The 27,303-nt window shown below is 40.7% G+C and overlaps 2 protein-coding genes across 4 annotated transcripts in view; one reads left to right on the top strand and one right to left on the bottom strand.

Moving 5' to 3' along the window:
• Nucleotides 1–2,901: 2,901 nt before the first annotated feature.
• Nucleotides 2,902–18,718, bottom strand: LOX (lysyl oxidase). 3 transcript variants are annotated; one of them, XM_067568695.1, is made up of 7 exons: nt 17,799–18,718; nt 17,139–17,247; nt 15,812–15,949; nt 12,821–12,977; nt 9,733–9,828; nt 9,509–9,624; nt 2,902–7,188 (listed from the first exon to the last, which is right to left on the bottom strand). In XM_067568695.1, the coding sequence occupies exons 1-7, from the start codon at nt 18,490–18,492 to the stop codon at nt 7,182–7,184; spliced, it is 1,317 nt and encodes a 438-aa protein (XP_067424796.1). In that variant the 5' UTR covers nt 18,493–18,718; the 3' UTR covers nt 2,902–7,181. The 3 variants fall into 3 exon arrangements, with proteins under 3 accessions (XP_067424796.1, XP_067424797.1, XP_067424798.1); XM_067568696.1 differs by lacking the exon at nt 2,902–7,188 and having other exon boundaries at nt 9,505–9,624; XM_067568697.1 differs by lacking the exons at nt 2,902–7,188; nt 9,509–9,624; nt 9,733–9,828 and adding an exon at nt 11,947–12,034.
• The window catches only part of LOC137166829 (zinc finger protein 474-like), a 62,015-nt gene continuing 53,024 nt past the window's right edge, over nt 18,313–27,303 (top strand). Inside the window, exon 1 of the mRNA XM_067568698.1 lies at nt 18,313–18,435. The gene's annotated coding sequence lies outside the window, so the exon portion shown is untranslated. The remainder of the gene's footprint in view (nt 18,436–27,303) is intronic.

The following is a 27,303-nucleotide window of genomic DNA, read 5'->3' as shown; positions in this document are numbered from 1 at the left end:
TGGAGTGTTAGACACAGTATGTGTTTTGGGCTCTAGAAGCATGCAGTCAGCAAGTAGCCATGCTTACACTGGTATTAAGTTGGGTTGGAATTCCTAACTGTGAAATATATAATTAGAGTGTATTGTCCTTATCAGTCAAAGTGGTAAAAGCCCCTTCACTGGGGTCATTTTAAAGCTGGATTGAAGAAATACTGCTGTAGGGAATAATCCTGCAGTGGCCTTATGGGTTTGAAAAGACACATTAGGTTGTTTTGATTGTCTCAACTTTGGTGATACCTAGCATGACAGAGAAACACATTAGCTGGATATTTCTGTTAAGGGGATCAAGAGTGAAATAGTTAACAAAGTGGACATTTAAATGTTTTCACCTCTATACTTCTGAATTAACTCCTCAGATGACTTGGAGGCTGTGCACACCTCAGGGTAAATCTACACTGCACACTCCTTACAGCAGTGTGTGAAGTACTTACACTACACACACCAACATGGGTATAAATAACAGTAGATGGTGAGTAAAGATATGCCTGAACCATGTGGCTATGTACCCGAGTATGGGGCTCTCTATTCACTCAAGCAGTGCCTACCTGTCTACAATACTATTTTTAGCAGTATAGGGTCCTGCTGATGGAGCCTTTCGCCACCACAGGGAAAGATTCCTGCAGCAGAGAGATTCTGGAATCTTTCCCTGTAGTGGGGAAAGACTGGCAGCTTCCCGCTACTGGCCAACAGCTCCCTTCCACAGTGAAAGACTCCAGCAACAGGAAAGGCTCTGGCAGGGAGCTGGCAGTGGGGAAAGGCTCTGGGAACTCTCTGCTGCCAAGCTTTATCCTGCCGCCTCCCCCCTGCCAGAGCATCTCACTGGCACATGTAGCTACATGCTGCAGTGTGGACCAACCTGCTTTTCACTGTGACTTATAGCTACACATACCCTACAACGCTGCCACAAGAGGTGCAGTGTAGACATAGTCTTAGACTATTGATTCAGGCAATGTACAGAACTGGGAAAACAACATAACATCAGTTCATACTTGGAAGGTAAAACATAAGGCTTAACAATGTATTTTACATGAAAATTGAAATTCTGAAGGAACTGCAAGGCGACTAGAGATGTGCTATTACAACTGTCTGGCTTACATGGAGCCATGCACGTTAGGTGGTCTAACCCCACTCATTTCCCTATGGTATCTGTTCTTTAGAATGAAATTCTTCAGACTGGCTTCTAGGATCATGCTCTATTTACTGCTGCTGCTCTGGTTAGGTGATTGCTAACAGTGTGTCCTTAGTACAGTGTGAATGTTGATCTAGCTGTAGCATAGATCCTTCCATCATTCCTGTATTGTTAGGTATTAGTGTAATGTGCATACATTCAAGTGTTGTTTCGATGTGGTAATTTAGCTTTGGTTGCAGTTTCTGCTTTGTTTTGTTTCTACTTCACAACAGAATTTTACCCAAGTCAAATAACAAAATACCATAAATATACTATTGGTATGTGGCTCCACAAAGTATAACTGCTACAAGTAACAGAATATCATTGTATCTAGATAGTGTCTCTTATTTACTTGTTTTCCTTGATATTCTAAATAGACAAGATTACTTATTTCTATAGCAATTATCAATGTGGCTGCTAAAGACTTTAAAAACAGAAATTAAAACATAAAAATGTATTAAAATCCGAAATGAAATATCTTACATCATGCCCTGAAGATCACTAGACTTTGGCTTTGACTGGCTTCCAAGGAAATTCCAGAGTTGGGGCCCCTCATTTTGTTTATGCTTTTGCCTCTGAATATGGAGTGTTTAGACTTAGGTTCTGGCAGCAGGCACTTCCCAGCATGATTTGTTACAAAAAGGAGCTTGTAGGAGCTCCTTCTTAAAATTTTTTGGCCAAAATGAAGGGAAAGTTGGAGTGATTTCCCTGCTTCTGATTGAGTTCACACCCTTTCTTAATGCTGTGAAACCACAGATTAACTAAGCCTGGTCTTAGGCAATACTTCTTGAAAGAGAAATTTTCTCTTTATTAGTTTGTAGTGACTCCAAGATATTTCCAGAGGGGATACCACCAAGAACCACTTAAAGGTATGTCTACACAGCATTTTGGAGTGAGTGCCCAGTGAGTCTTCCACTCCGGGTCAAGAGATTTGGGCTAGCAGGGCTCACACTAGCACTTTGAAGTTGCAGCTTGGGCTGGAGCTTAGACTCAGAGGTCTGAGGCGTGCTCTAACATGCTGTGTAAACCTTTATCTCTCCCTTCTAAGTAATAAGTTAAATGTTGTGGTATGGTATCACTGTACCAGTACCTTTTTTCAGGCATTTGCCATTTAACATCACTTGGCATACAAGTATTGACTGCTTCCTTTCTTGTGGCTAGGAGAAAACATTTGTGGATAAAAGAACAAATCCCTGTCCTTACCCCTCCTCTTTTGCAGGCACAAGCATCCCTGAGACACAAGATATAGCAGAGGCCCAAGAGAATTAGTTTATGAGAGCCCCTTAATAAAACATTCAGACATTTCACTAATCCCAGCTATCTTAATTGCCCTGATGGGATATAGGGCCATCTCAGACAACTGGGTCCCAGAGTATTCAGACTTTTAAAGGTTTACACCCAAAAGTGAATTTGGAACCCACTACTAATATTTATAAGCATGTTGTGTTTGTGCTGGCTTCTTGTGTCTTATAGGCAGAGCTGATATTGCTGCTAAATTCCTGACACTTTCCATTATCAGGTTTAATTTTCAGTTGCTTGTAACTTTGCCAAACTTTAATCATTCCCATTTTGACCCATATATAGCCATATCCAAGTACCCCTGGAGACAAGACAACGTGAGCAGGCCCATGCCAGTCTCAGGTGTGGCAGAACAGACAACGTGAACACTTGAAACATTTTATTCAAGTCATTTTCACATAAACTTGCAACCATAATACAGGCAATGTAACACAAGAATATGAAAGTGCAATGAAGAATACAAAGCTAGTGTCTGAATATTATAAATAAAAGCTCTTCAAATAAAGAGAGAGATTTTAAAATTAAGATTCTTGGAAAACAGTGAAGGAAATATTGAAAACAAGTGGCATTTCACTGAATTTGTAGCATTTAGTTGCTAGAAACAACAAAAAATAACCTCCCACTAGCATACACTTGTTTTAATTCAAGTTATTTCAGCACCTTTTTAAGTCTGGGGAATGTGAAAAGACCATCTTTGGCATAATGTGAGGTACAGGATAGACCATTTTCAATATCTTGATGAATGAAATTCATTTTTGGTGAATTTCAGATATAACTAAAAAAAATAGATATATAAAAAGACTATGAAGGTAAATTTGGTGAACATACCATTCAATACTACATAGTAAACTCTGGTGTGCAACATAAAATGGATAGACCTTTTACTAACCTAAAAATATCTACATGATCTGTTGGTTCAACTGATGACCAAGCTGTCATTTTTTTAAATACTTTTGTCTAGAAATATGCCCCTAGTATGAAACATGTATTTCAAGATTTCACAAATATAGCAAAGCCCTCTTGTAATGAGTCTGTGGTATGGGAATGTTTCTTAAGTACAACATTTCTTTAAAGACTTGAAATGTGAGAGGTAATTGCTTCACACTTGCACTAATATTTTCAAAGGAAATTTGAAACTGTGCAAGAGAAGCATTTTTGCACTTCTGAAATTTTGCAAACTCTTGGACTGATCTTGCTGTCTTTGAGATAAGGGGCAAAGCTCTCTTTCAAAGACCGCTGGAACAGGCCTAAAGCCTATTAAAAATGATTATATAACAAAATTTGCTTTATCAAAAATACTCTTACATCAAAACAATGTATAAAAATTTCCACAAAACAAGCATTCCCTTAAATATATTCCAGCATGAAAAAAAGTTGGTTTAAGTTATCTGGGTCAAACCTGCAATGACCTAGATATTGAGAATTATGGCCAGCAGTTCCCCATTTAGTATCATCAGCTCATAAGCTATGTAAATCAACTTTTCTCAGCTCCTCCTGCATCATAGTTCAGCAGGATAAGTTAAGGACAGATTGTATTAATTTTTCCAACTTTAATTCTGACATTCCTAGCTTTTGTTGATTTTAAGCAAGACCATTCGTGAACCCTTGAACAACCTTCATTTATTCATTACAAATTTCATTTATTTTCCCATTTTTAAAAACAAATGTTTTAAAACTTGTATAGTATTTAGGTAAAGAAAAGAATTCCATTATCTATCAGATTGACGTGAAATGTGTTCATTTACCTCCGACTCAATGGCATCTTTGGAGCCCCAACAATCTATCAGGTTAATGAGTATTTAAAGATTCTTAAATCAGTGGATCATTTGGCAGCCCAAGCATCTGCACTAAAGGCCAGAATGTGTCTTCCTACAGGAGAGCTGAAGATACTCAGCAAACTTCCTTTTTAAATTTCCAAAATTTTTGAGGTATCATCCAGTTGGGAGGTATCAAGTTTGCCATCCTATGGGTTAACGGGGTGTGGCTCTCTAAACCTGCAGATGTGCCAAAAGCCACAGGAAAATCCCACAGATTTCTGTGCATCTACAGAGAGTAAACACCCCGTGAACTACTCCTTTAGAACACCACACTTCACAGCTCCCGGCTAATGGGTGGTCCTAAATGGTGCTGTGCCCCAACAATTCTCAGAGCCCAGCTCTACAGAACCAGGCTTGTGCTATAGTGTTAAAATAGTGTAGACATTCCCTCTGAGGTTGGAGCTTGGGCTCTGAGACACTCCCCCTCGTCAGATTTCAAACCCCAAGCACCAGCCCAAATTCAGAACAGCTACACCGCTATTTTTAGCATTGTAGCATCAGCCTGGGTCTGTAGACCAGGACTCTGAGACTTGCTGCAATGGGTGTACTTTTGCAGTGTAGGCGTCCCTGCTGACTTCCATGCAACTGCACGTGTACAAGTTGCCCACACACAATAAGTTGCAGGATCAGGACCTTCATCTCAGTTTGGAAATTTTGGCCTGAATCACTTTTGATAGGAGATATAAATGTACCTGCATTTGTTCATGCATACATACACACACATGGTGTTTGTGGAAGTGCAAATGCTTTTTAAAAAAAATCCATTTACAAAAATTGTTCTGGAGCTCAGACTTCAAAAGCCAAACTTCAGCCTGGAACATTTTACAATCAATTATAAACATGAAAATAGGGTTTTTAAATGAGAAATAATGGCACAACTTTAACTGCTGATAGGCATAGAGCCCTGCTACAGTAAAAGATACCAAATCTAATTTTCAAACTTTATTGCTTGTGTTAGATACCCACTTGGTGAGTGACTAAAATCAGTATTTATCAACCAAATGAGGGATGTGGAAAATTTAGCAGCCTGCAAATGTAAATTGGACCCTTCCTGCATGCAGAAGTGAAAGGTGAGCGAATAGTCATAAAGGGCCGTGCCCTCAATAACTACATGGTTCTTAAGCCATCAATGTCAGTCTGGCTAAGTGTTGATGTTATAGTTGTTTAGGTTTTTTGTGCCAGAACATGGTTGTGATTTGGACAGAAACATTTAATAATCTTAAAATAACTAAATATATGTAGGAAAAAACTAGCTGATCCATAGTCCAAGGATATTCTGATAACTCTCAAATTCAAAATTAAATTTCCATGATTCTACTGCATGCAATATTGGCAAATATTGCTTTAAAATATTCCTCAAAGTTGTAACACCCCCCCATATCCCTCAAGCTACACAAATACTTATAGTACATAAAGATATTTGCCATTAAAACTCTAAATGTTTTGAGCTTTAGCTGTTGCTTTAGATGTTGTGAGCTGCTGGTTGAGCATTGCAGCATCTGTGATCTTCTGAAAAGTATCAGGACAAGGTTGTGAGAAATAGTTTCACAGTTTAAAAAACAAAAATCACAGCTGTTTCAGTTTACAGCTTGGTCCGCTGCATATGTGAAATAATTCTACTATTTTTGTGAACCAGCACCAGTAAGCAGCATGATGTTATCCTGTTAATTTGGGCTGAAGGTTTTTCACTTTGAATATTTCATGATTGGTCTAACCAAAGTACTTTCTGTGTTGCGTACACCAACTATTATTCCATACATACTGTATAATATTTTAAGCTTCATTCTTTGAATAGCCAATTAAGAGTCAAGTACAGTACTTAGTGTAAAATAATAATGGGAATACAAGTAAAAGGCCTTTTCTCAATAAGAACATCCTGATAGGCCTTTTGGCCTATTTTTGTTTATGGTGCCTCTGAGTGGATTGCCTCTGTCAGTTATTGTAATTGGTTAGCCTATTCAATTCATGCATTTTTCACAGCTGATAATTACATCAGGGACTATCCAATGTGGCTTTCAGAAGCCTTATTTCTGCTGGACAGGTATTCATACTAATCCACTTTACTCACACTGAATTCATGGTAGATTCTTTTAAGATCCCCATTTTGAAAATCTCTAGTCCCAGAGAAAAGTGGCTCAGTTCTTTAATTCTACTCCAAAAGTAAAACAGGCTTATGTCAAAGCCCCAATATGCATTTGGCTTGAGAAAATGGTTTACCTACTAATATATTAAAAATGTAAACATAAATTTCCTATATAGCAGTGTAACTAATGCATACATAAACATTTTTCTGCTATAAGTTAATATTCCTTAAAAAACTGAGGATACTTTTCTCCTCTGCATCAAATGTATCAGTTAGTTTTATATAATGACAGGACTATCACTCCCAAGTTTGTCTTTGTTCTGGCATTCATTGAGCTAGCCAGCATTACTACTTCCTATTGCATTTTATTTAGTACTATAAATTTTTGCTACCTTTAAAGAGATTACAGCTCATTCACAGATAATCTACTGACCAAACTCTGCTGTTATCTGCACTCTGATTTCCAGTGGAGTTTAAAACAAAACAAAACAAAAACAAAAACCATGTTTCTGTGAATGAGTTAATTTCCTTTAGAATTTGAAAATCTGTGCATGAATCACCAATCCCACACATTTCAATAGTTTAAGTAAATGACAATTTGAATGCTAAAAATCCAATTACAGATTTTATGAAGCAGCCATTATGCTTCAAGATCCCATAAAAGTTTGTGTTGAATTTTTTTGCTTTTTATAAAGTGTTCACATCCTACAGAAGTTTTATATAGTGATATTACAGTTCAAAACATGGGACAATGACTCATCCATTTTCTTGCATTTCAATATCTATTTAAAAAAAAAGAAAAATGTGTTATACATATCATATATTAGCAAACAAGTACTAAACAAAGTAAACCCACCTGTTTAAATATCTATGCAGCAATGTGAACGTGCAGTACAAAAGGGATTAAAGAACTTGCTTTCCTTTCTACATTTGTGAATATTCTAACAGTATTTTGTTAATTAAGGAAGCTGAGAGAGGGGAGGTTACAAAGCAACTATGCATAAAACTGACACCCTCCAGTTAATCTTTTCTCCCCCCTTTCCCCGCACTTAAATTCAAGTGAATAGAAGCTGTTAGTGGACATTCTGGTTAGAGCTAGTCCTAGTGCAGAGAAATGCCATGAAAGTTTCCTCTCACAGCTCCTCCAAAAATGACCACACATGACCTGCAACATTGATGCTGTTCTGTTTCTCATTCTCTCTCAAGCACAGACACTATCTGGTGGTGAGAACAAATATAGGACCAGGATAAGGCCATTTAGCTTGTTTTTAAGAACATAAGAATGGCCATACAGACCAATGGTCCATCGAGTCAAATATCCTGTCTTCTGACAGTGGAAAATGCCAAATGCTTCAGAGGGAATAAACAGAACAGGGCACTTATCCAGTGATCAGTTCCCTGTCATCCAGTCTCAGCTTCTGGCAATCAGTACATCGAGAGTATGTAAGTACACCGAGAGCATAAGGTTGAGTCCCTGATCATCTTGGCTAATGGCTATTAATGGACTTATCAATCTTTTTTGTGACCTGCTGTGATATGGCCTAGGTCTTCACAATAGGGGGGTGACACAAATGTTTGTCATTTTAGCCTCGCTTGATAAGTGTTTGATATCCCAACACAAAGGACTTTGTAGTTAATTCAAAGTAAGACAAACCTTACAAATGGTAATTAAGCAATATCCAAATGAGATCAGTGTGAAAACTCCATTAATGCAGTTATGTCAATCCACATTGATCACTTATAACACAAGAACTAGGGGTCACCAAATTAAATTAATAGGCAGCAGGTTTAAAATGAACAAAAGGAAGTATTTCTTCACACAGTGCACAGTCAACCTGTGGAACTCATTGCCAGAGGATGTTGTGAGGGCCAAGACTATAACAAGGTTAAAAAAAGAACCAGATAAATTCATGGAGGATAAGCCTATGATAGGCAGAGATTGCTGTTTGCCAGAAGCTGGGAATGGGCGACAGGATGGATCACTTGATGATTACTTATTCTATTCATTCCTTCTGAAGCACCTGGCATTGACCACTGTTGGAAGACAGGATACTGGGCTATATGGACCATTGGCCTGACCCGGTATGGCCATTCTTATGTTCTTCTTACATTCTTATGTATTTAAATTCCAAAACAGTAAATAAAAATTAATAATGTCACCAAGGTTTCCTATATAAGATTAATGTTTTAATTTGTTATTTCCAGTCAGATTAAACCTACCACTCAATGTCATACATGAATAAGGTGATTCTGTAATCGTTTTGCATAAAAATAACTGGAAAGCCCGCTTCTCTATATTTTGTTATAACATAGTACTTATTTTTCTGTGCAATGTTCATAGGCTATTTTAAGCTAAAATACAAAGGGAACACTGCTTTTGTTCAATATATATTTGCTTTTTACCAAACAATTTATGGCCAGACATAGTTAAGAGTCATGGTTTGAACACCAAAGGAGCTAACAGTAAATAAGGTGTTGCTGGAAGAACTGTTCCAGGGGGAGGAGAGGGAGAGAGGCTTGCTGTAGCAGCAACAAGGTAATACATGCTCTCTATGGGAAGTGGATAAGCAGCTAGGGGTTTATGACTGCACATTCAAGAAGGGACTTGAGCCCAGGAGAACAGCTTGGAATCCAGGTAGGTAACAGCAATTTTAAAATCCCTATAAATCCTGGAATCAAGACTTCAGAAACAATTTTCTAGCAAGAATTTTAGTAGGTGTTATGTACTGGGAGAGGAATGGATTTTGGTAAACTATTGTAGGTTCTTTCCATCTCAAATGATTCTATGAATCTGATGAAAGATTGAAGAAAATAGCTTAATTGTAAGTGGCTATAATTTGAAAGATATGCAGTTGCAACTGGCAGAATAATCATTCCTATCCCTTCCACAAAAAAGAACCTCTTTAAGTTCCATCTATAACCCACACTAGTTCATTCCATACTAAGTATCATAAAATTATCCACTTACGAAGTTTGTACCACTAGAACTCATTTGGAAATTTTCTACTCAATGTAAAATTCAGCCCTAGACAACATAAACCTATTTGCTAATCTAAATTTTATGAGTGTAAAGTAGTTACAAAGAAAGAGGAATGTACTTACGGTGAAATTGTACAGCCAGAGGCATATGCATGATGGCCTGTATAGCGGATATCGCAGCGTACTACATTGTTGGAGTAATCAGATTCTGGTACCAAATAGCTGGGGTTTACGCTAACCTTGAACGAAGGAAAATGCCGTTTACTTCGGTGTTTGGATTGATAACATACTGTGCTGGCTTAAAGAGATTTATAGTTATGATTTCTTAAAACACACAAACCCCATACCTTCAGGATGTAGTTTCCAGGCTTTACATCTGTAATATCAATCCATTGGCAGTCTATGTCAGCATTGTAGGTATCATAACAGCCAGGGCTCAGTCCCTAAAAATGTGCAAACAAAGGAGTCTAAGGAATATATTTTCAGAAATCAACAATATTAAAACAGACACAAACTAACCAAAGTCAAAAAATTCAGGTAATGTCATCATGCTTCCTTCGTGCACATCATTGGGGGAAATAAAGGGGGGGGACGGGGACCAATGAATGAGTTAAGCATTAAATCTGAACTTCCTTTGGGTTTTGTTTGTTTATATATTCTACCTAGGTCTGACACACCAGTTGTATTGACTTGGAAAATAAGGATGGTTTTTCATGGAAAGTTTTGGGTGACAAATCAAAAACAAATATTTTGGCCAAAAACAAATATTTCAATTCTGAAATGCTGCTGCAGGATCTCATGGGAGTTGTGTTTCAGGTGTTTCATATTTCCATTCTTAATAGGCTGGGCTTCCCAACGAACTAGATCTTCCATGATGCACCACTGTCTCCCCTCTTGCTGACGGGAGGCTGTGCATCGTGGCACATCATAGCAGATATAGTCTGGATGGGAATCCCAACCTATAGGGGATAAAGGGAGCAAGAAGTTCCCAACTAAATTCCCATGTGCCACTCTGGTTGCATTCAGAATTGAAAATGTTTCAGTTGTCAGGGGATCAGTTTGATGAAAAATCAAAATTGTCTGTAGAAAGCAGACACATTTCCCAGAAAATATTTCGAGAACCCAATTTTCCAGCAACAAAACAGTTTCAATGGAAAACTTAATATTTATATCCATTTTTATAAAATATTTATTTACTGATTACAGATCCCTGAAAATGAAATTAGCTATATATAAGTACTATCTGACAGTATTACTTAAAGCATTGCTTATTTAAAAGAGATGAAGGAATCATTTCAGAAAAGATAAGAACTGACCAAGATCTGTACCTAAATCTCTGTGAATTTCAATTGAATGGCTTTGGAGGTTCAGAAAGTTTTGGCTATCATTTTTCTTATTGTCTTTTTTCATGTACCACTTTTCTGGTTCTGCTTGAGACCAGCATTGCTAAAATACTATGAGGGAGGCTGTTCTCACAGTATTTTCAGCCTGACAGGAAGCACTGAAAATCTTGCAATATTTTAATCCTGGATTTGCAGGCCCCAGAAGTTTGGGTACAGTTCAAATAAACATCTGAAATTTTGGCTAAACACCTGAGCTTTTTTCTTACCTATTTACCTGATTAAATGAAACCAAAGGTGTTATTTGGTCCACTGGGAAAACATATATGAGGCCACTATAAAAATGTGGCAGATGTAAGGAGGGTCCTGCATGAGACATCACAATACCTACAAAGTCATAGACATGCTATTTGAAAATGTCATTTTGGATCGCCTCTATCTAAAGAGGAAGTTCTGATAGTTGCTGCTGAGAGACCAATTCAAAAAATACTCATCATTTTTATGGGATAAGGGGAAGAGGGGGAGATAGCTCCTGTTTCTTGTCCTGGCAGCTCCATTTTAAACTTTTCCCTTCTAAATTTATTTGACTATCAGAAAATCAAGAAAGAACTTTGCCCCTTGAGTTAGGACATTAGCGCATGCTCAGTGAATCTCATTATCCACCTCCAAACTCATTTATGTGAACTTAGAGGCAGTCCAAGATTCTACTGGCAATTAAGGAGAGCATTTGCGTTGGCCATAGATGAATTCTGCATCCAGTGCGAAGAGTAAAATACTCTCTTGGCATAGAAAGTTCATTTTATTTGTTTATGGCTTTAGTTAACCTGAAAAATAGCCTACTAGGGTTTTTCTCTTTAGGCAAATATAGATTTTGAAACTTCAGAAATGGCTGCAAGAACTCAGAGGGTATCCAAAATGGCAACAGAGGGTTTTCCAGATCTGTGTATCCAAAAAAATTCCCACTTTGTTGCTAGAAATATAGGAATTGCCACACTGGAACATATCAGTGGTCCATCAAATCTGATAGCCTCAACAGTGGCCAATATAGGATGCTTTAGCGGAAAATAAAAAAATCCTCATACGGCACTTGACTATGCAAGACAAAGCCATGCAGGAATTCCCTCCTGACCCCAGCTGGTAATCAGCTTATGCCCTACTTGTGTGTGCCAAGTTTGAGGCTGGAGTGGAGTTTTACAGTCCAGTTACAAACTCCTACAAATATGGGTTTCCAGTGGAAATGCTGACACAGCCTTGACGCCAGTGACACAATACTCCAGCTGTTATATGTTACTTAGTTCAACGCTGTAACCTACACAAAGAAAGAAATAAAACCCCTTCACACACTTTACATATTGTAGATCATTCATTATATTTAAGATTTAAATACGCACATGTCAACCATGGGAAAAATACTGGCATTTCTCAAGGATAAAATTACTACCTCTTAGTAGGTTAAAAACTGCAGAAAAAGGATATACTTTGCCCATTATGTTCACACAGCTCCCATTAGTCTGAATGTCTGTTACATGCATGCACAGTAACTCCACAATGCTGTGGAGTACTGAATCCCCTCAAGTCCCTTTGATAGCATTGGGAACTGAGGACACACAGCACTCTATACTATCAGGCTCTGAGGGGAGAGAACATTAGCTATGATCCTTGGCTGCAGCCAAAAACAGCAGAATAATGTGGCATGAGGGAGGGCAATGGAGCAAGACCTTAAAGGATTTCTTCACTGCCCCTGATCTTGGGCCTGCTGTGTGTGCTGGCCAGCCCCCCCATCTAAGTCAGAGTAGGTTGAAGACTGTTTTAATGTACATCAGCTGCCAATGGCTTATGGAGACCAGTCAAGGTGCAAGAAAGCCCCAGCCAACCACTTGCAGCAGCCACATCCTCTATAGGACTGCAGTGGAAGGAGAATACAAAAGCTGCTATGCTACCTTTATACCACCAGCAGATTTCCCCATCCCAGCGTGATTTTGTCATAGTTAATTAAGGCACCTGAGAATTGGGGACTGTAATGTTAGATAAAATCTTTCAAGTAAGGCAAACTGCAAGAAAGAAAATCTGTTGGTTCTTTGGAACCATCTCCTACCTGGGTATGTGCTGTACATGCATATCGTCTATAGTATCCATAATCACAGGAGGTATCTTCAAGACAAAAACTTGCTTTGTGCCCTTCAGCAACTCTCCGATGTGAGCCTGCTTCCAGCAAGTCATAGTGGCTGAACTCATCCATGCTGTGGTAATGTCTGTTAGATCACAAGTCAATTAGTAGAGGCAGATTTTGCCAAAACATTTAATCATAATATTAATCATGCTTCCTATCAATCTACCTTATAATACATCCTGCAAATTCTGTTTCTTACATAAAACAAATGTTTTTCTCACTGGCACCACCGTTATATTTTTTATTCATCTGTTTTCAGCCATTGTATAAAAATATAACCTAAAAACAAATTACATATTTTAATTTGTTAAAGGAAAGGCTCTGCATTAGCTTTGTTTTCCCAAAATTTCCTGTTTTGTCTCTTTTTTTCAATAATACTAGCAAGCATTTAAACAGTTCATATTTGAGTGGTTATAAAGTTTGCCTTCAGGCACAGTTTGTTTGGCTAGGAATACTTACCTTACATACTATAAATTCCAGGCAAGATTGCTATTTCTGGAAGGGGGCTGAAGTGTTGTGGTTATTTTTCCACTTCCACTGTCCCCAGTACATGTGACATTTCATAATTATATTTGCAAAAATTCTACTCTGCTTAGAGATTCATCCTCTTGTACTAATATTACTAATCTGATTAGCTAAAGAAATTGCTACTTACATTCACATATATAAACTAACATTCAAAGTATTCTGGTTTGATAATTTTAAGCTGTTCTGCAAAAATGTACTTTTGCTTGTTTCACAAAGTGCACTATTCCAGTCAGCTTCACTGTGTGTCTGCCTGTGTTTGTCTCTCTCTCCTAGGTCACACACATTAGATGTAACACCAATTTGTCCTACAGTTCTATTTTTTTCACATAGATGGGAAAGCAAACTAACAAGAGCCAACAAATCAGGAGCTTGTCTGTGTAGTATTCTGCTACTGTTGCTTATGAAAAATTTTACCATGTTGTATATATGTAAAGATTTAAAAAAATACAGTTCAAAACACCTTTTAATGAAAAATAAACAAATATATATATATATATATATATATATATATATATATATATATATATATATATATATAATGTATCACAAGCTAAAACTTGAGGATAAGCTGACTCAGAATGATGGTTGGTGACTAAACAGTACATCTGATGGCAGGTTATTTGATATATGAATTGATTATTATAGTTCATTTCCTAATGGACTAGTGTCAACATCATAGAAACCATCCCCACAACTGGCATTACTGCTGACAGCATAGTCAAAGTCCAAGAATTGAATTAGTATTGAAAGAACTACATTCGCACCCTGCTTAGTATGGTTTGGGCCTATTGGCAGGGCAGGGATAACTTGTTCTGTGGATGAAGGATTTCAGCTTCCAGTGCTATCAAATCTGTCACCTTTTGTAAGTATCAATTTCACTTTACATTTTTTTAAACTAAAACATTCACAGAGTGAGAGGTTTTTTTAAGTTTACCAAAGGTTTGTGCACTATGAATAAAACATCTGCCTTGCTAGTTCTGTGTTTTAAAAGACTTCATTTGAATAGGTAGTACTTGTTCCACCAGGAATAAACAATTTTACAATTTGACCTATGGCAGTAGGATATAAGGCTTGACAAATTCGACTGATTTCAAAAGGCTTTCGATCAGGCCCAGGGTGACCTCTGTGGCACGTATTTAGATGGAATTCAGTGTTCAATCATCACTTTATGAATGAATATATTATCTCTGTCATTGCATTAATATTAATCATTATGTACCCACAACTGTAGAGTCATATTTTAAATAAACTGAAAAAAATACATATTCTTTCCTAAAGTATCACAAACCTGATGTGAAATATCTGAATTTAGGGAAAGATTGCAAACTTGTATACACCAAGCCTCTTGGAAAAGATGTAAGTGCACATATGCAGTTTTATTAGGTTCTAAAATGTTACAAATATTCTCCAATGTTTGTCTTGCCAAGTATCTATCAAGGTTTGTCTTGCAAAGGTGATATTGGCACAGTGTATATCAGAGCTAAATGTCCTTATTGTGGCATCATTTTTTATGCAAAACTCAAGTTGTTTTCAGAGAGACTAAGGGTATGTCTATACTGACGGCGGCAAAGTCGCCGCCTTCAGATCGACCTATCTGGATCGATTGAGCGGTCAGTAAAGACCCACTCAATTGATCCAGAAGTCGACGCTGGTAAACCACCGGCTCAAGTGGCGTAGCACTGCATCGACAGGAACGCGGTTCCCGGCGGCGCAGTGCAGTGAAGACACCGCGCAGAACAGAAGTATAGCAGTCAACGGGAGTTACTCTGTGTAGCTTTCGTAACCCCCGTTGACTGCCGCCGAATCGCCAGGTCAGTGTACACCATGGCTAAGGCTTCATATAGGTACAAGTGCTTATTAAGGACCATTCCAATTCATCTTTTCAATATTGAGGAAAATGTTCCTTGACTCATGAAATAATGGGGCCCCTTCAAAGACCAAATGACACATTCAGTAGTTAAAGATTCCTTTTTTTAGTGAATGTGTAAGTAAAAAATACATTTTGGGGCATGAATTATATAACTGTTTTTAAGTTCACTGCTTAGTTCTATGTAAGTAAACATAAGTGGACAATCACCTTATGCAAAATGGAATTTAATGGATGGGATATGTACCTAATATTCTAAACTGATTTGAGATTGCATAGCTAAGGTATTTTTACATTTGTATGTGAGTTATGAACTATTTATTTTTGTTTGATTGATCATTTAAATTCTTCATCCACATATGCTTTAGCTATATGATGAGCTATTACCATAAAATGGAAGGAGACACCCAAATCCTATAGCTATTTTTCCCCTAGACAGTAGCAAAACATATCACATTACAATTAACAAGTGGCAAATGAAAAAGACAAGTAGAAGGTACCATACTGAGCACTTCACTCACTGGTGACAGCTGTGCCATTCCCATGAATATCGGGGCCTGCTTGGTAGAAAGTCTGATGTGCCTTGATTTTTCACTCTTTGGGGGAATCTCAGAAGCACTCGATTATCATAGTCTCTGACATCTCCCCTGTAAGCTGAACTGCAATGATGTAAAAAAAAGGCATAAATATATTTGTAAAATATTAAACAGACACTCAAAATTCCTTCTGAAACAGGTCTTGGTATATGATCTGGCATTCAACCTTTTGTGACTAGACATCATAACTAGCAAGTTGATGAGCACACCCAACCCATTAATTTAAATAGCTGAGGATGCTCAAAAACCCCACATGATGTGCTCAGAAGCTGCTGGTATTGCATGCAGACTTTAGTAACATTCTAGGACTAAGTCCTGTTGATATTAGTTTTGTCATTGATTTCTGTAAGAGCAGGATTTGATCCCTGGTCAAATCCTTTGGTTGGACATTCTTTGATATTTAAGGAAATAATGGTGTTTAACAATAGTCAAGAGCGTAAGATCACTATAACAATGGATAGCTGTAAAAATGGTCTTGTTTGGCATGAAAAACTGTTTTTCAATAGTTTCTGTAAAACAAAATATCTTATAATGTGATCTCATTGCCACAGTAGATTTTGTTTCCACCATAGTTTAAAAAGCTACAATCAAGACAAGTTAATTTCAGTTGCAGTCAGAACGGGAAAAATCCCTCTATGCCAAGTGGACAGGAATAACTTAATAGCAAAGATTTTTTTTTCAAAATTTCTAAGAGATTGCTGCAAATATTTTCCTGATAATTTGTCTCACAGATGTTGTATTGTATGTGTACAAGAACAGTGAGTCCAGTATTTTTGTAACCCACACAAATGATTAAAAATCAGCACCTGACGACTTTTTAAAAATTAAAGAAGATGATTTATTCAAATTAGAGGAGAGTTGAAAAAGACCAGATTCCAGTTAAAATTAGGGACAAGAATTTTCAACAGTGACAATGATTTTGGGTGCCTAACTTCAGAAAGGGGCCTGATTTTCAGAAAGTGCAGAGTACCTTTACTCTCTGAAAATCAGGCTCCTTTAAGACATCTCAAGTGAGCTGAGCTCTGTAAAATGGAGGCACCCTAACCTAAAATCTTGGCTAGTACATTTTCTTTTCTTCTTGTCTGTTGTTGACAGATGATAACAAGGGCCACACGAGAAGCTAGACCCAGGACACATTATCAGACCCTCTGTCTTCATCCTACTGTTTCCTTGCCTTTGGGTACACAGGCTGGGAGAAACCAAAGCAAGTGTCTGAGGCTAATGTAACGGAGAAGTTAGCAGAGATACCTACCTTGCTAGGCAGTTCTCCTCAGCAGCGCATCTCAGGCTGTACATGGACACTCTTTGGACATATGTGGATGCCTGGATGTAATAGGGATCCGGGACTAAGTCAGGGAGACCTGCAGTTCATCAAACCAACCACACAACAGCACGATCAAACCCAGAACATATCTGCAAACGTTTTGTTTCACTCTCACGCATTAGGAGGAGTGCTTTTGGCCATAGCCTGCCCCCGCCCTTTAGCTCTTTTGATAGCAGAATTGTCCCCTCCCTTATCCCTTGGTTTTTTCTCAAAATCACAAGAAGCATTTAAGCTCCTAGCTAGACAGGCAGAGCCTATTGTGTGCTCCCTGCCTGTCAAATCCTGAGGGCTCTCTCCCATAAAGCCACCATAGGAGCCTAGGAATCCTCTGACCACGTCTGGCGTCAGATTTGTTGCCTCGTGTGAGGAGGGCGGGCAGGGCTGGTCATTTCTCCAGCCAGAGCATGCTGGGACTTGAGCCCGCTGCCAAAGCCTCTCGCTATGTGCTGTGCTGGCGTTTGGGTTGGCTGCGGGCGGGGGCTCGAGGGGAGTGGGAACGAGCCGACGGAGCTGGTGGCGGGGCCCCCGGGGCTGCAGGCTGGGGCGAGGCGCTACTGCTCGCGCGGGGGGCGGCGGGGTGTCTCTTACCGTACTGGAAGTAGCCGGTGCCGTAGCCGGGTCTGTGCCTGCTGCCCTGGCGGGGTCTCTCGTAGGTGTCGTAGTAGTTGTAATAGGGGTTGTCGTCCGTGTACTTGTAGGGGTTGTAGGGGTCGTCGCCTACCATGGCATCCTCCCGGCCGGCTCTGAGATTGCTCAGGGGCGGGGGGCTGCCAGCCCCCGGCCTGGTGCCGTTGCCCCTCCCGGCTGAGCTGTGCGGGGCGCGGGGCCGAGACGCCGCCGGCGGAGGGCTCCTGGCGGCACCGCTCGTGGCCTCCTGGCTCCTCTGCCCCGCGCTGCCGCCGGGGGGCGGCGGCTGGTAGCCGGCCTGAAACCAGTGGCGAGCCCCCGAGCCCCGGCCGGCGGCCCCGGCCGGCGGCTGGTCAGCGCCGGCTTCCGCAGCAGCAGCCGCAGCCGCCCCCCGCGGGGCGGTGGCGTTGTTTCGGAGCAGCAGGATGGGGCTGGCCGCGGCCTGCCTGCGCCGGGCCGGCTGGTACTGGGAGGCCAGGCTCAGCAGGCTGTACACCTGCCCGTTGTTCTCCCATTGGATCCTCTGCCTCCAGGCGGCGGGCGCCGGCGGGTTGTGGCGCGGCGGCGGCTGGCAGCCCGCGGGCCGGGGGCAGCTCAGGTAGACGCACACGTGCAGCAGCGGGGCGAGGAGAACCGCCGGCAGCGCCGCGCGCATCTTGCCGCGGGTCAAGGAGAGGCAGCGGCGGGCGCGAAAAGAGGTCGCTCGCGAAGCGCCGCGGGCAGCAGCCAAGGCTCGATCCCCGCCGGCGGGCCGGGCGCGGCGCGAGCGTGGCCCGGGGAGGCAGAGACCGTCCGAAAGAGGGTGTGGGTAAAGGGGAGGGGGGGCTCGTCCGCTCCCCGCGTGTTTATAGGACACGGCTCTGAGCAGCAGCAGCAGCAAACAGTCCGCCTCTCATCGCCCGCCGGCTTTCGCTGGGGTCTGGAGTGGAGGCAGGAGGAGGCGGGCTGAGGGATTTTAAACTTTCTGGCACATTTGCAAAGTTACACAAGCCCGCCTGGCAGGCTGCTCCGCCGCGGCTTGCTCACGTAATGCGATGGGGAACGTGCGAGGCGGACAGCGCCTCACATCTGCCCGGCCGCTGCCTCCCCTCCGCCTCCGCCCGCGCTCACGCAGAGCCTCCTTGAAAGGGAAAAGAGACAAAAGGGTCCCTCTCGCTATATATCTATATATACACACCTCTAGCTGTGTATCCGCACGTCTCAAGCTGGGGCGAGCCTCGGTGCACCCAGACACACTCAGCCTGCCAGGCCGTGGGGCAATGCCAAAGTATGCAAAAGAAAAATGCTATTAGCTCATCAGCACTGGAAGGGGTAGAGGGGGCTGTAAGAGAGGAAACATGTTTGTGGGAAATATTCTGGCCAAAACGTCTCCCACAATATGGTCACTGCTGAGGATTTAAGTAAGAGTCAAATATCCTTAATGCCCTTTTAATTGAGGTAAACCCCTCAGCAAATAAACTCTTGCCTATCCATTTCTGTTTTTTCTGCATGAGTCACATAAGAAATGCACTACAAATCTACCTCCCAGAGTAAAGTATTCATTGAAAAATGAAATTTCACATGGGAGAGACTTAGCCCATCAGCAGAACAAATAAACCTGGCAAGGCAAGTGTCCCCTAAAGTTATGCTTTCCCTGCAAGAGCTGGGAGAAAAGGAAGGGTATTTGATCTGACTTTTTCCCCTTCCTGCTTTAAAAAATGTATAAACACTGTGTTTTGGATAAAGCAGATCACAGTGTTTCACTCCCTGGGAGTAACTAAACATCTGTGAAGCACAGACAAACTTTAGACTGGTGTACGTTCAGTGGCCGTTACAGGTGCAAATGTTTGCTAATGATTCATTTCAAAGGAACGAGACAGAATGAGAAGGAGCTCCTTCAGGTCTAGTTTGTTAGTGAAGATTTTTCATGTGACCCTGTCAGTCCTGGGTCAGTGCCAGGCTGGAATTCCTTTCCTGAATTAAATAGATTCCCCTCAGTCTCCTGAACCTTCCAGTTTTTCACAGCGGACCTGCTAACAGTGCCAAGCAAAGCTGGTTCCAATCAAATTTGCCACCTACTTTTTGAATAACATAAAAAGTGTCCACTTGTACAGTACTGATTATAATACTTTCAATAAAAATATTGGCCTTGATCTTACAATGCAAGGATGCTTAACTAAGCTACCATCCAATTAATAACAATAATAAATAATATAATTAATACCTAGCTTTTGTATAAACGTTTGACTATTAGGAGGAATCCTATTGATTTCAATGGATGAAAAGTTAAGTATGTGCTTTTGCAGGACTTGGGGCCTTTGCTAGATACGGGGCACTAAGGCCGTTACTGCCACATATGCAAAATAATTTCAGTGGAATTTGTGTTAGAACTGGTGGCAGCCTTACTGCAGACAGACTCCGCTAGACTGGTTTTTACCATCATGTTGCTTTCCAGCTGGTGTAACTAAAATGGTAATAAAAATAGGCCCCTCTACACCAGGTGTTAAAACCAGTGGGGATATTTGTTGTAAATGTCCCAGATTTAGGGATCCAGTCCTGCAAACACATCCTCACTGGCACAGTGTTTTCTCCCATGAGTGATCGAACTGGCTGAATGGGCCTGCTCATGATAGTTTTAAAAAAATGCATGATAGGTAGTGTTTGCAGGACAGGGTCTTCTAATACAGGTAACTGGTAACTAAACAGGTAACTGGTCACTTTCCTCACATGCATGGGCCAAACTACTGTTAGGACACTGCTCTCCTGTTTCTTTTACAGAGGTTTTCTTCTCATTTTTTCAGACAATTCATCTCAGTGTCTCAGACCTTTTTCATTGTGGTTACTGAATTTTATCCTCCACTTTAGGTCTTGACTGGAATAAACTGTGACTAAAACTGAGGAAAATGGAAAGTCTAGAAAAGAAGGAAAATACAACATTGAAGAAAATGAGGTCTCCGTCTTTCTGATCTTCCCATAAATCTTACTAGTATTTCAAATAGCAGGTTGTATCCCAATGTGTAATATTAGAAAATATTTCCACACACTGGGATTCTGGCCACAACTTTGTGCTTTGCCTGATTATGTAACTGTTTTTCATAAAACTGAAGAAAGTAATAGTTGGGAATAACCTTGCCCATTTTTCAGACATTGTTTATCATTTGTTCCAAAGTAGAATTTTTATTTGTTAGTGAATGTAGAGCTCATGAGTCATAAAAGGTGCTGGCAACAATCCTGGAGACTGAGGTCCTCCGTTTTTAGTTATGTTCATTCAGTCCTCGTCCTCGCTGCACAGATTGCCAATACACATGTCCTTAAGGAACTGGACTAAGATCACTAGCTTGTTTTGCATAGGCCAATGAAGAGTCTACCACTGGCTCTGAATGAAAGACATAGAGGTGAAAGACTCCATAGCTCATTGCAGATCTCCTAAGCCATCCAACCTGCTTGTCGCCCCAGTATAATTGCATTAACATTGTCCTAAAAATCTAGTGAGATAATAGGTATTCAACACAACCCATGCACCTTACCGATGTATTGAAGTACTGCTTCTTTTTAAAATTCATGTATTTTACTGGGTCCTTATTCAGTAAACTACTTAAGCCTAACTTTCAGCATGAGTGGACCCATTTGAAATCAATGGGACTACTCATGTGCACAGGTACCTTGCTTCATGGAGGTAACAACTTTCTATAACAAACAATAAATAACACTGCAGTTCCAAGCCATCATAGCTGAGGGTCAGCTGCTTGCCAGGACATCTTTACAAGCCTCTCTGGATGCCCCAGACACTGCTGCTCATCTCATTCCATCTCCATGGAGGTTGTTACAAAACAGGCATCTTGGCTCCAACTCTCTGGGTTGCGTAGGGAAATCCAAAATACAGTTGAGGACCTTACCTATGGTGGTTTGAAACTTCTTGCTAAGAACACCAATGAATCATGGCATACATTGACAGACTCTCTTGGGAGCTACGCATCTGCAAGTAAATGGAGATATAGTCTATCCCAGAAAGCCCAGAGACCCTGTTCCATCCAATTCACTGGTTTCCAAAGACCTACTGAGTCCCCAAGGAAGAAACCAAGGTTTTAGAGAAAGAGACCTATTGCACCTGGTTCAACTATATAACGTTCCTCATTGCCAAAATACTAGTTTTGACAGATTGGTCGAAGGTCCAAATCATCTCTGTTTTTCGCATCTCAAGCTGCAACAGTTTGCCGGCCTCCCCCCACTTGGAAACGGTCTCTCCCATTTTCAACTGGCATGGGAGCAGATTACATCCAACAAATAGATTTTGGAGGTCATAACATTGGGCTACTCCATCCATTTTCACTTCCCTCCTCCCATTTCATCCTTCTTTCCCATCCCTCTGCAGGGATCACTCTCACAAGCCTTTGCTAAGACAGGAAATTGACTCCCTTCTACATTTAGAAACTATAGTGCTAGTTCCTGCTCAGCACAGAGGGGTTTTTACTCCAAGTACTTTCTGGTACCAAAAGAGAGTGAAGACTAAATCTAAGACTCCTAAACAACTTTGTGAAAGTATTAAAGTTCAGGATGGTGACTCTTGCAGGTATAATTCCATCATTGGATCCAGGGGATTGGTTTTTTGACCCTTAACCTTCAGGACACGTATTTGCATATTACGATTCACCTGTCTCAAAGAGATTCCTTCACTTCCTGGTAGGCCAGAACCACTTCCAATACTGGGTACTTCTGTTCAGACTTACCTCTGCTCTGAGAGTATTTTCAAAGGTTCTGGCAAGGGTCACAGCCTAGCTTCGTCAACAAGTGATAATAGTCTTACCATACCTCCATGATTGGCTAATCAAGTAAGAGCTGGTCTTACAACGAGATTCTTTCTGCCATACAAACAGGTCTCTTTGTACCGAAGCAATAAATTTATAGATCTGGTGCGTAGCCAATCAGATCCTCATTTGGCGGCATATCTTCCAGGCATACAAAATACCATGGCTGCCACTCTCAGCAGGCACTCCTCCCAGGACTGTGAGTGGGAGTTGGATTCTTGGACCTTCAGTCACATATTTCTGACCTGGGTGTTTCCAAAGGTGGACCTTTTTACCACCCTCACCAATAAAAAGTGCAGACAGTTTTGGACAAGGGGGCAGTTGGGCCATCACTCAATGGGAGCTCTCTTTCTCTTCCCATCGATCAAGAGACATTAGTATGCATATCCCCTAATGCCTTTAATACTAAAAGTGGTAAACAAGATCAGACAAGAAATATCCAGGGTCATACTAATAGTTTCAACATGGCCAAGACAAACCTGGTATCCTTACCTAATTCACTTGGCTGTCTGCCAAGCAATCAGTCTTCTGGCCATTTCTCATCTACTTTCTCTGGAGGCTGATCAGGTGCGTCACCCCAACCTAGGGGTTCTTCACCTCAAGATGTGGCTTCTCAATAGGTTGTGGGAATAGAGATTGCTTGCATTGTGGAGGTACAACAGGTATTGTTGAACAGTGGGAAAGAATCCACCCAAAATACCTTCAAATTGGAAAAAATTCAACCATAAGTGTGAACAGCAATATTTTTCACCTGCTTATTTTTCCCTCTTAGCGGTTCTAGACTACTTCCTGGAATTGAAAAAGACAGGTTTATCTATGAGTTCTGTCAAAGTCCACTTGGCAGCTCTAACAGCCTTCGCTCCCCATTTAAGGGGTTCTCAGTGTTTGCTCATCCCACAACAGTGAGATTTATCAAAGGATTGGGGAAACTTTTCCCTCAGGTAAACGAACCCACTCCTATGTTGTGTTGGAACTATTAGTATGACCCTGGATCTGAATTTAATACTCAAATGTCTTATGAGACCTCCCTTTGAACCAATGACAACCTGTTCCCTCCTTAAACTATCCTTGAAGACAGACTTCTTAGTGGTTATCACTTCTGCCTGAAGAGTCAGGGAAAGGTGGACCCACCCTTTATGTTATTATCAAGAACAAAGTTTCATTATGCTGCACTCTAAATTTCTACCTAAGTTGTCGTCCAAGTTCCACATTAACCAGGTCATCTATCTCCCCATTTTTCCCCTAAACTACATCAGACCAGGGAGAATGCTGTTTTACACACAGTGGATGTCTGGAAGGCTTTAGCCTTCTACTGGACAGGACCAAGCCATTTAGGAAGACTCCTGGACTGTTTGTGTCAATTGCTGACAGATCAAAAGGGTCCACAATCTCCACCCAGGGACTCTCTAGAACTAGATAGATTTCTGGATGTATTGTTTCCTGTTATGAATCTGTTGATATGCAACCTCCTTCTAGGATATTGGCCCATGTCATGATGGCTCTCTCTCTCCCTCTATGGCACAGCTCAAGAACATTTCCATCACTGAGATCTGCTAAGCTGAAACTTGGACATTAATACACATCTTTTCCAAGCACTATGCAGTAGTCCATTCTTCCAGATTAGATTATGTCCTTAGGAATGCAGTCTTGCCTACAGTCCTGGATTCAGCTCCGAAGCTTCTTGCTCCTACTGAGGACACTGCTCGGTGGTCACCTGAAGTGGGGCACCCATAGGGACACTACTCCAAAAAGAAGTTACTCACCCTGTGCCGTAACTGGAGTTCTTTGAGATGTGTCTCTCTCTATGGTTGCTCCATTACCACCACCACCCCTTCCCTTCTCCTTCAGAATTTCCTCTACAGGACTTTGCGGTGGAGAAGGAACTGAAGACGGTTTGCCTGCAGCCCTATATAGACTCAGTGTGGGGCATGAGGATGTGTAGGGTGCTTGCATGGGCTGAATAGGCACTGCTATCAAACATCTCCAATTGACGGCGCATGGGGTGTATGCACACATGAAGTAGAGCACTCAGTGGGGGACACATCTCAAAGAATTCCAGTTCCTGCACAGGGTGAGTAATCTCTTTTTTCAGTGACATCTGTAAAACAACCCCTAGCCCAAAAAGAACAGCATTTTCTTCAAATCATGCATCATAATACACTTATGCAAACACAGCCTTCAACGGGTTTGCATAGCTGTAACTGATTGAAATTTAGTAAGCCATTCTATTAATTATGTACAAGAAGAAACAGAATCCAGGTCACTCCTATTCAGGTTCTTATGCTGTGCCCATCACCATGGTATCTGAAAGCCTCCCTCTTAGCTGTGTTAGCTCTGTAAGGCAAATCAAAGTAAAGAAAAACAGATTTGTTTAATGAGAAGATGCCATGTACATACAGTCACTTTTCAGAGTCAAATTGTACTCTAATGCAGCCCTTACCTCTGTCATCCCATACACTCCTCCTAAACACAGTGAGTAGCAATGGAGACGATCCATCACTTAAAATACGTTTTAAAAGTTTTTATTAAAGTTTATGAATAATACAAGATAGAATATAACCTGGATGGATAAAATGCCTAAGAAAAATACAAAATAAGCAAAGAGACACACCCACAATTCTATAAATGGAGATGTGTGTGAATTAGTGGGGGGGTCCATAAATCTAAGCATTGTACAACAGAATGTTTTCTGCAAAAGTGCAAGAAAGCAAATAAAAGTCAAAACTCAGAAAAACTGTGATAAACCATTGAGTTCCTATTAATGACATTTTTAGAATTTCTGTAAAATGAAGAGCACTATGCTTGAGAGTTTAGTGAAGGAGGTTAAGGGATGTCATATCAAATCAGCCACTTTCCTTACCTTTTCAAGAGGGAGGAGTAAATCTTTTACTAAATTCAATCTGTGGGAGGTGGTGCAGCATTCCAGAACAACAAAGTAGATATTTGCCATTTATTCCATAGGCATAGTTTGACTCCTATGTTTGGGCGGGCAGCTCCAGCCAGGTCAGTGGGGCTGTGCATGGGGGAAGTGGGGGGAGGAATTCTGCACCTGCCTGAGGTTTGCAGTTTTGGGGGAGTAATGCCCCCCATTTTCCCCCAAACTAAACCCCTGATTTATTAATTGATTATAAGGCCAGAAGGGATCATTGATCATCTAGTCGGACATCCTGTATAACATAGAACTTCCCTGGATTAATTGTGGTTTGAACTAGAGCATATCTTTTAGAAAAACATCCAATCTTGATTTAAAAATTGTCAGTGATGGAGAACCCACCATAACCCTTGGTAAGTTGTTCCAATGGTTAATTACCCTCACTGTTAAAAATTTGCAGCTCACTTCCAGTCTGAATTTTTCTAGGTTCAACTTCCAGCCATTGGATCTTTTTATACATTTATCTGTTAGATTGAAGAGCCCATTATCAATTTTTTGTTGCCTATGTAGGTATTTATAGACTGTGAACAAGTCATCCCTTAACCTTCTCTTTGTTAAGCTAAATAGATTCAAAGAGTTCAGTCTTTCACTTGAAGGCATGTTTTCTAACCCTTTAATCATTCTCATGGCTCTTCTCTGAACCCTCTTCAGTTTATCAACATCCTTCTTGACTTGTGGACATCAGAACAGGACACAGTAGTCTGGTAGTGAAATACAGTGCCAGATACAGAGTTAATAGAATTCTCTATCCCCACTTAAGATTCTCCTGTTTATACCACCAAAAGCTCATACATCCATTTTAAGGGCAACATGAAGAAATTTTGGAACATAAATTTTCATATGGATATCCCCAAAGCTATGTAGAATGTGGGAAAGTTATACTGAAATGCAGCTCTGCCATAAAAGGTGACTTATAAAAATGGCATAATTTAATTCCATATTCTTAGTCTCTCACTTATTTTCATATCAATTTGCTTCGTTTTCAGGTACAACTGTTTTTTCCCTAACTGTCATACCCACCTGGTATCTGACAGTCAAGTTGATTCCTTTCCATCTTGTGCATTAGTTCCAGTAACAGAAATGTTGCTGGGTAAATTATGCCTTCAACTACTCCTGGGAAACCCCACTGTGTTCAGATTATGCTTTCAGAGACACCTGTGAAATCCCGTTATTAACGTTCCCTGAATTTGCACAGATGTAACTGAGGCAATTAATCTGACCTGCAGAACCTCTGTGACTGAGGGTAATATACAAGATGAAAAAACTCTGCTTGACTTCCAGATCCCAAGGTGATTTGTAGAACTGAGAAACAGAAGAAAAAAAGTTTTTTCCTACAAACTGAACAAATTTGATATGGAGATACGAGTATGGAAACCAACAAATGCCATTCATAGAAAGTCAGAACTTCAAGAATATTACAACTATAGTCTACAACTCATGTCTGAATGGAAAGTGAGGGGAGAACAGAATCAGATCACATGGACTAATCTGCTATGTAAAGTGAATGTACATCTCTAGCATGAGGGAGAGAGATCTGCCTATGAAAAGAGGAGCTTCAGTGTAGAGTGAGATAGGTTGGGAGTTTCAAAGGGGGCTTATGGGACCTAGTGACCCAAATCCCACTGAAGCCAGTGGGAGTTGGGCATCTAATTCCCTTAGCCCCTTTGAAAATCTCAGACGGCAAGTTCCTATATCTGGCATTAGTAACTAAATATATTCCAGGGCATATTTGTCTTTCCTGGAGGTACTG

The sequence above is a fragment of the Emydura macquarii genome, unplaced genomic scaffold (assembly GCF_026122565.2).
Source record: "Emydura macquarii macquarii isolate MOO-44397 ecotype Brisbane River unplaced genomic scaffold, CSIRO-AGI_Emac_v2 contig_2897, whole genome shotgun sequence".
NCBI classification, from domain to species: Eukaryota; Metazoa; Chordata; order Testudines; family Chelidae; genus Emydura; species Emydura macquarii.
This window is presented reverse-complemented; position numbering and strand designations above follow the sequence as displayed.

Coding starts and splice junctions, on each gene's coding strand:
- LOX (XM_067568695.1), bottom strand. CDS start 18,492: ATGCGCGCGGCGCTGCCGGCGGTTCTCCTCGCCCCGCTGCTGCACGTG. Junction 17,248..17,798: donor CACCGGCTACTTCCAGTACG/GTAAGAGACACC, acceptor GATGAACTGCAG/GTCTCCCTGACTTAGTCCCG. Junction 9,829..12,820: donor CATGTACAGCACATACCCAG/GTAGGAGATGGT, acceptor GCACATTTTTAG/GGACTGAGCCCTGGCTGTTA.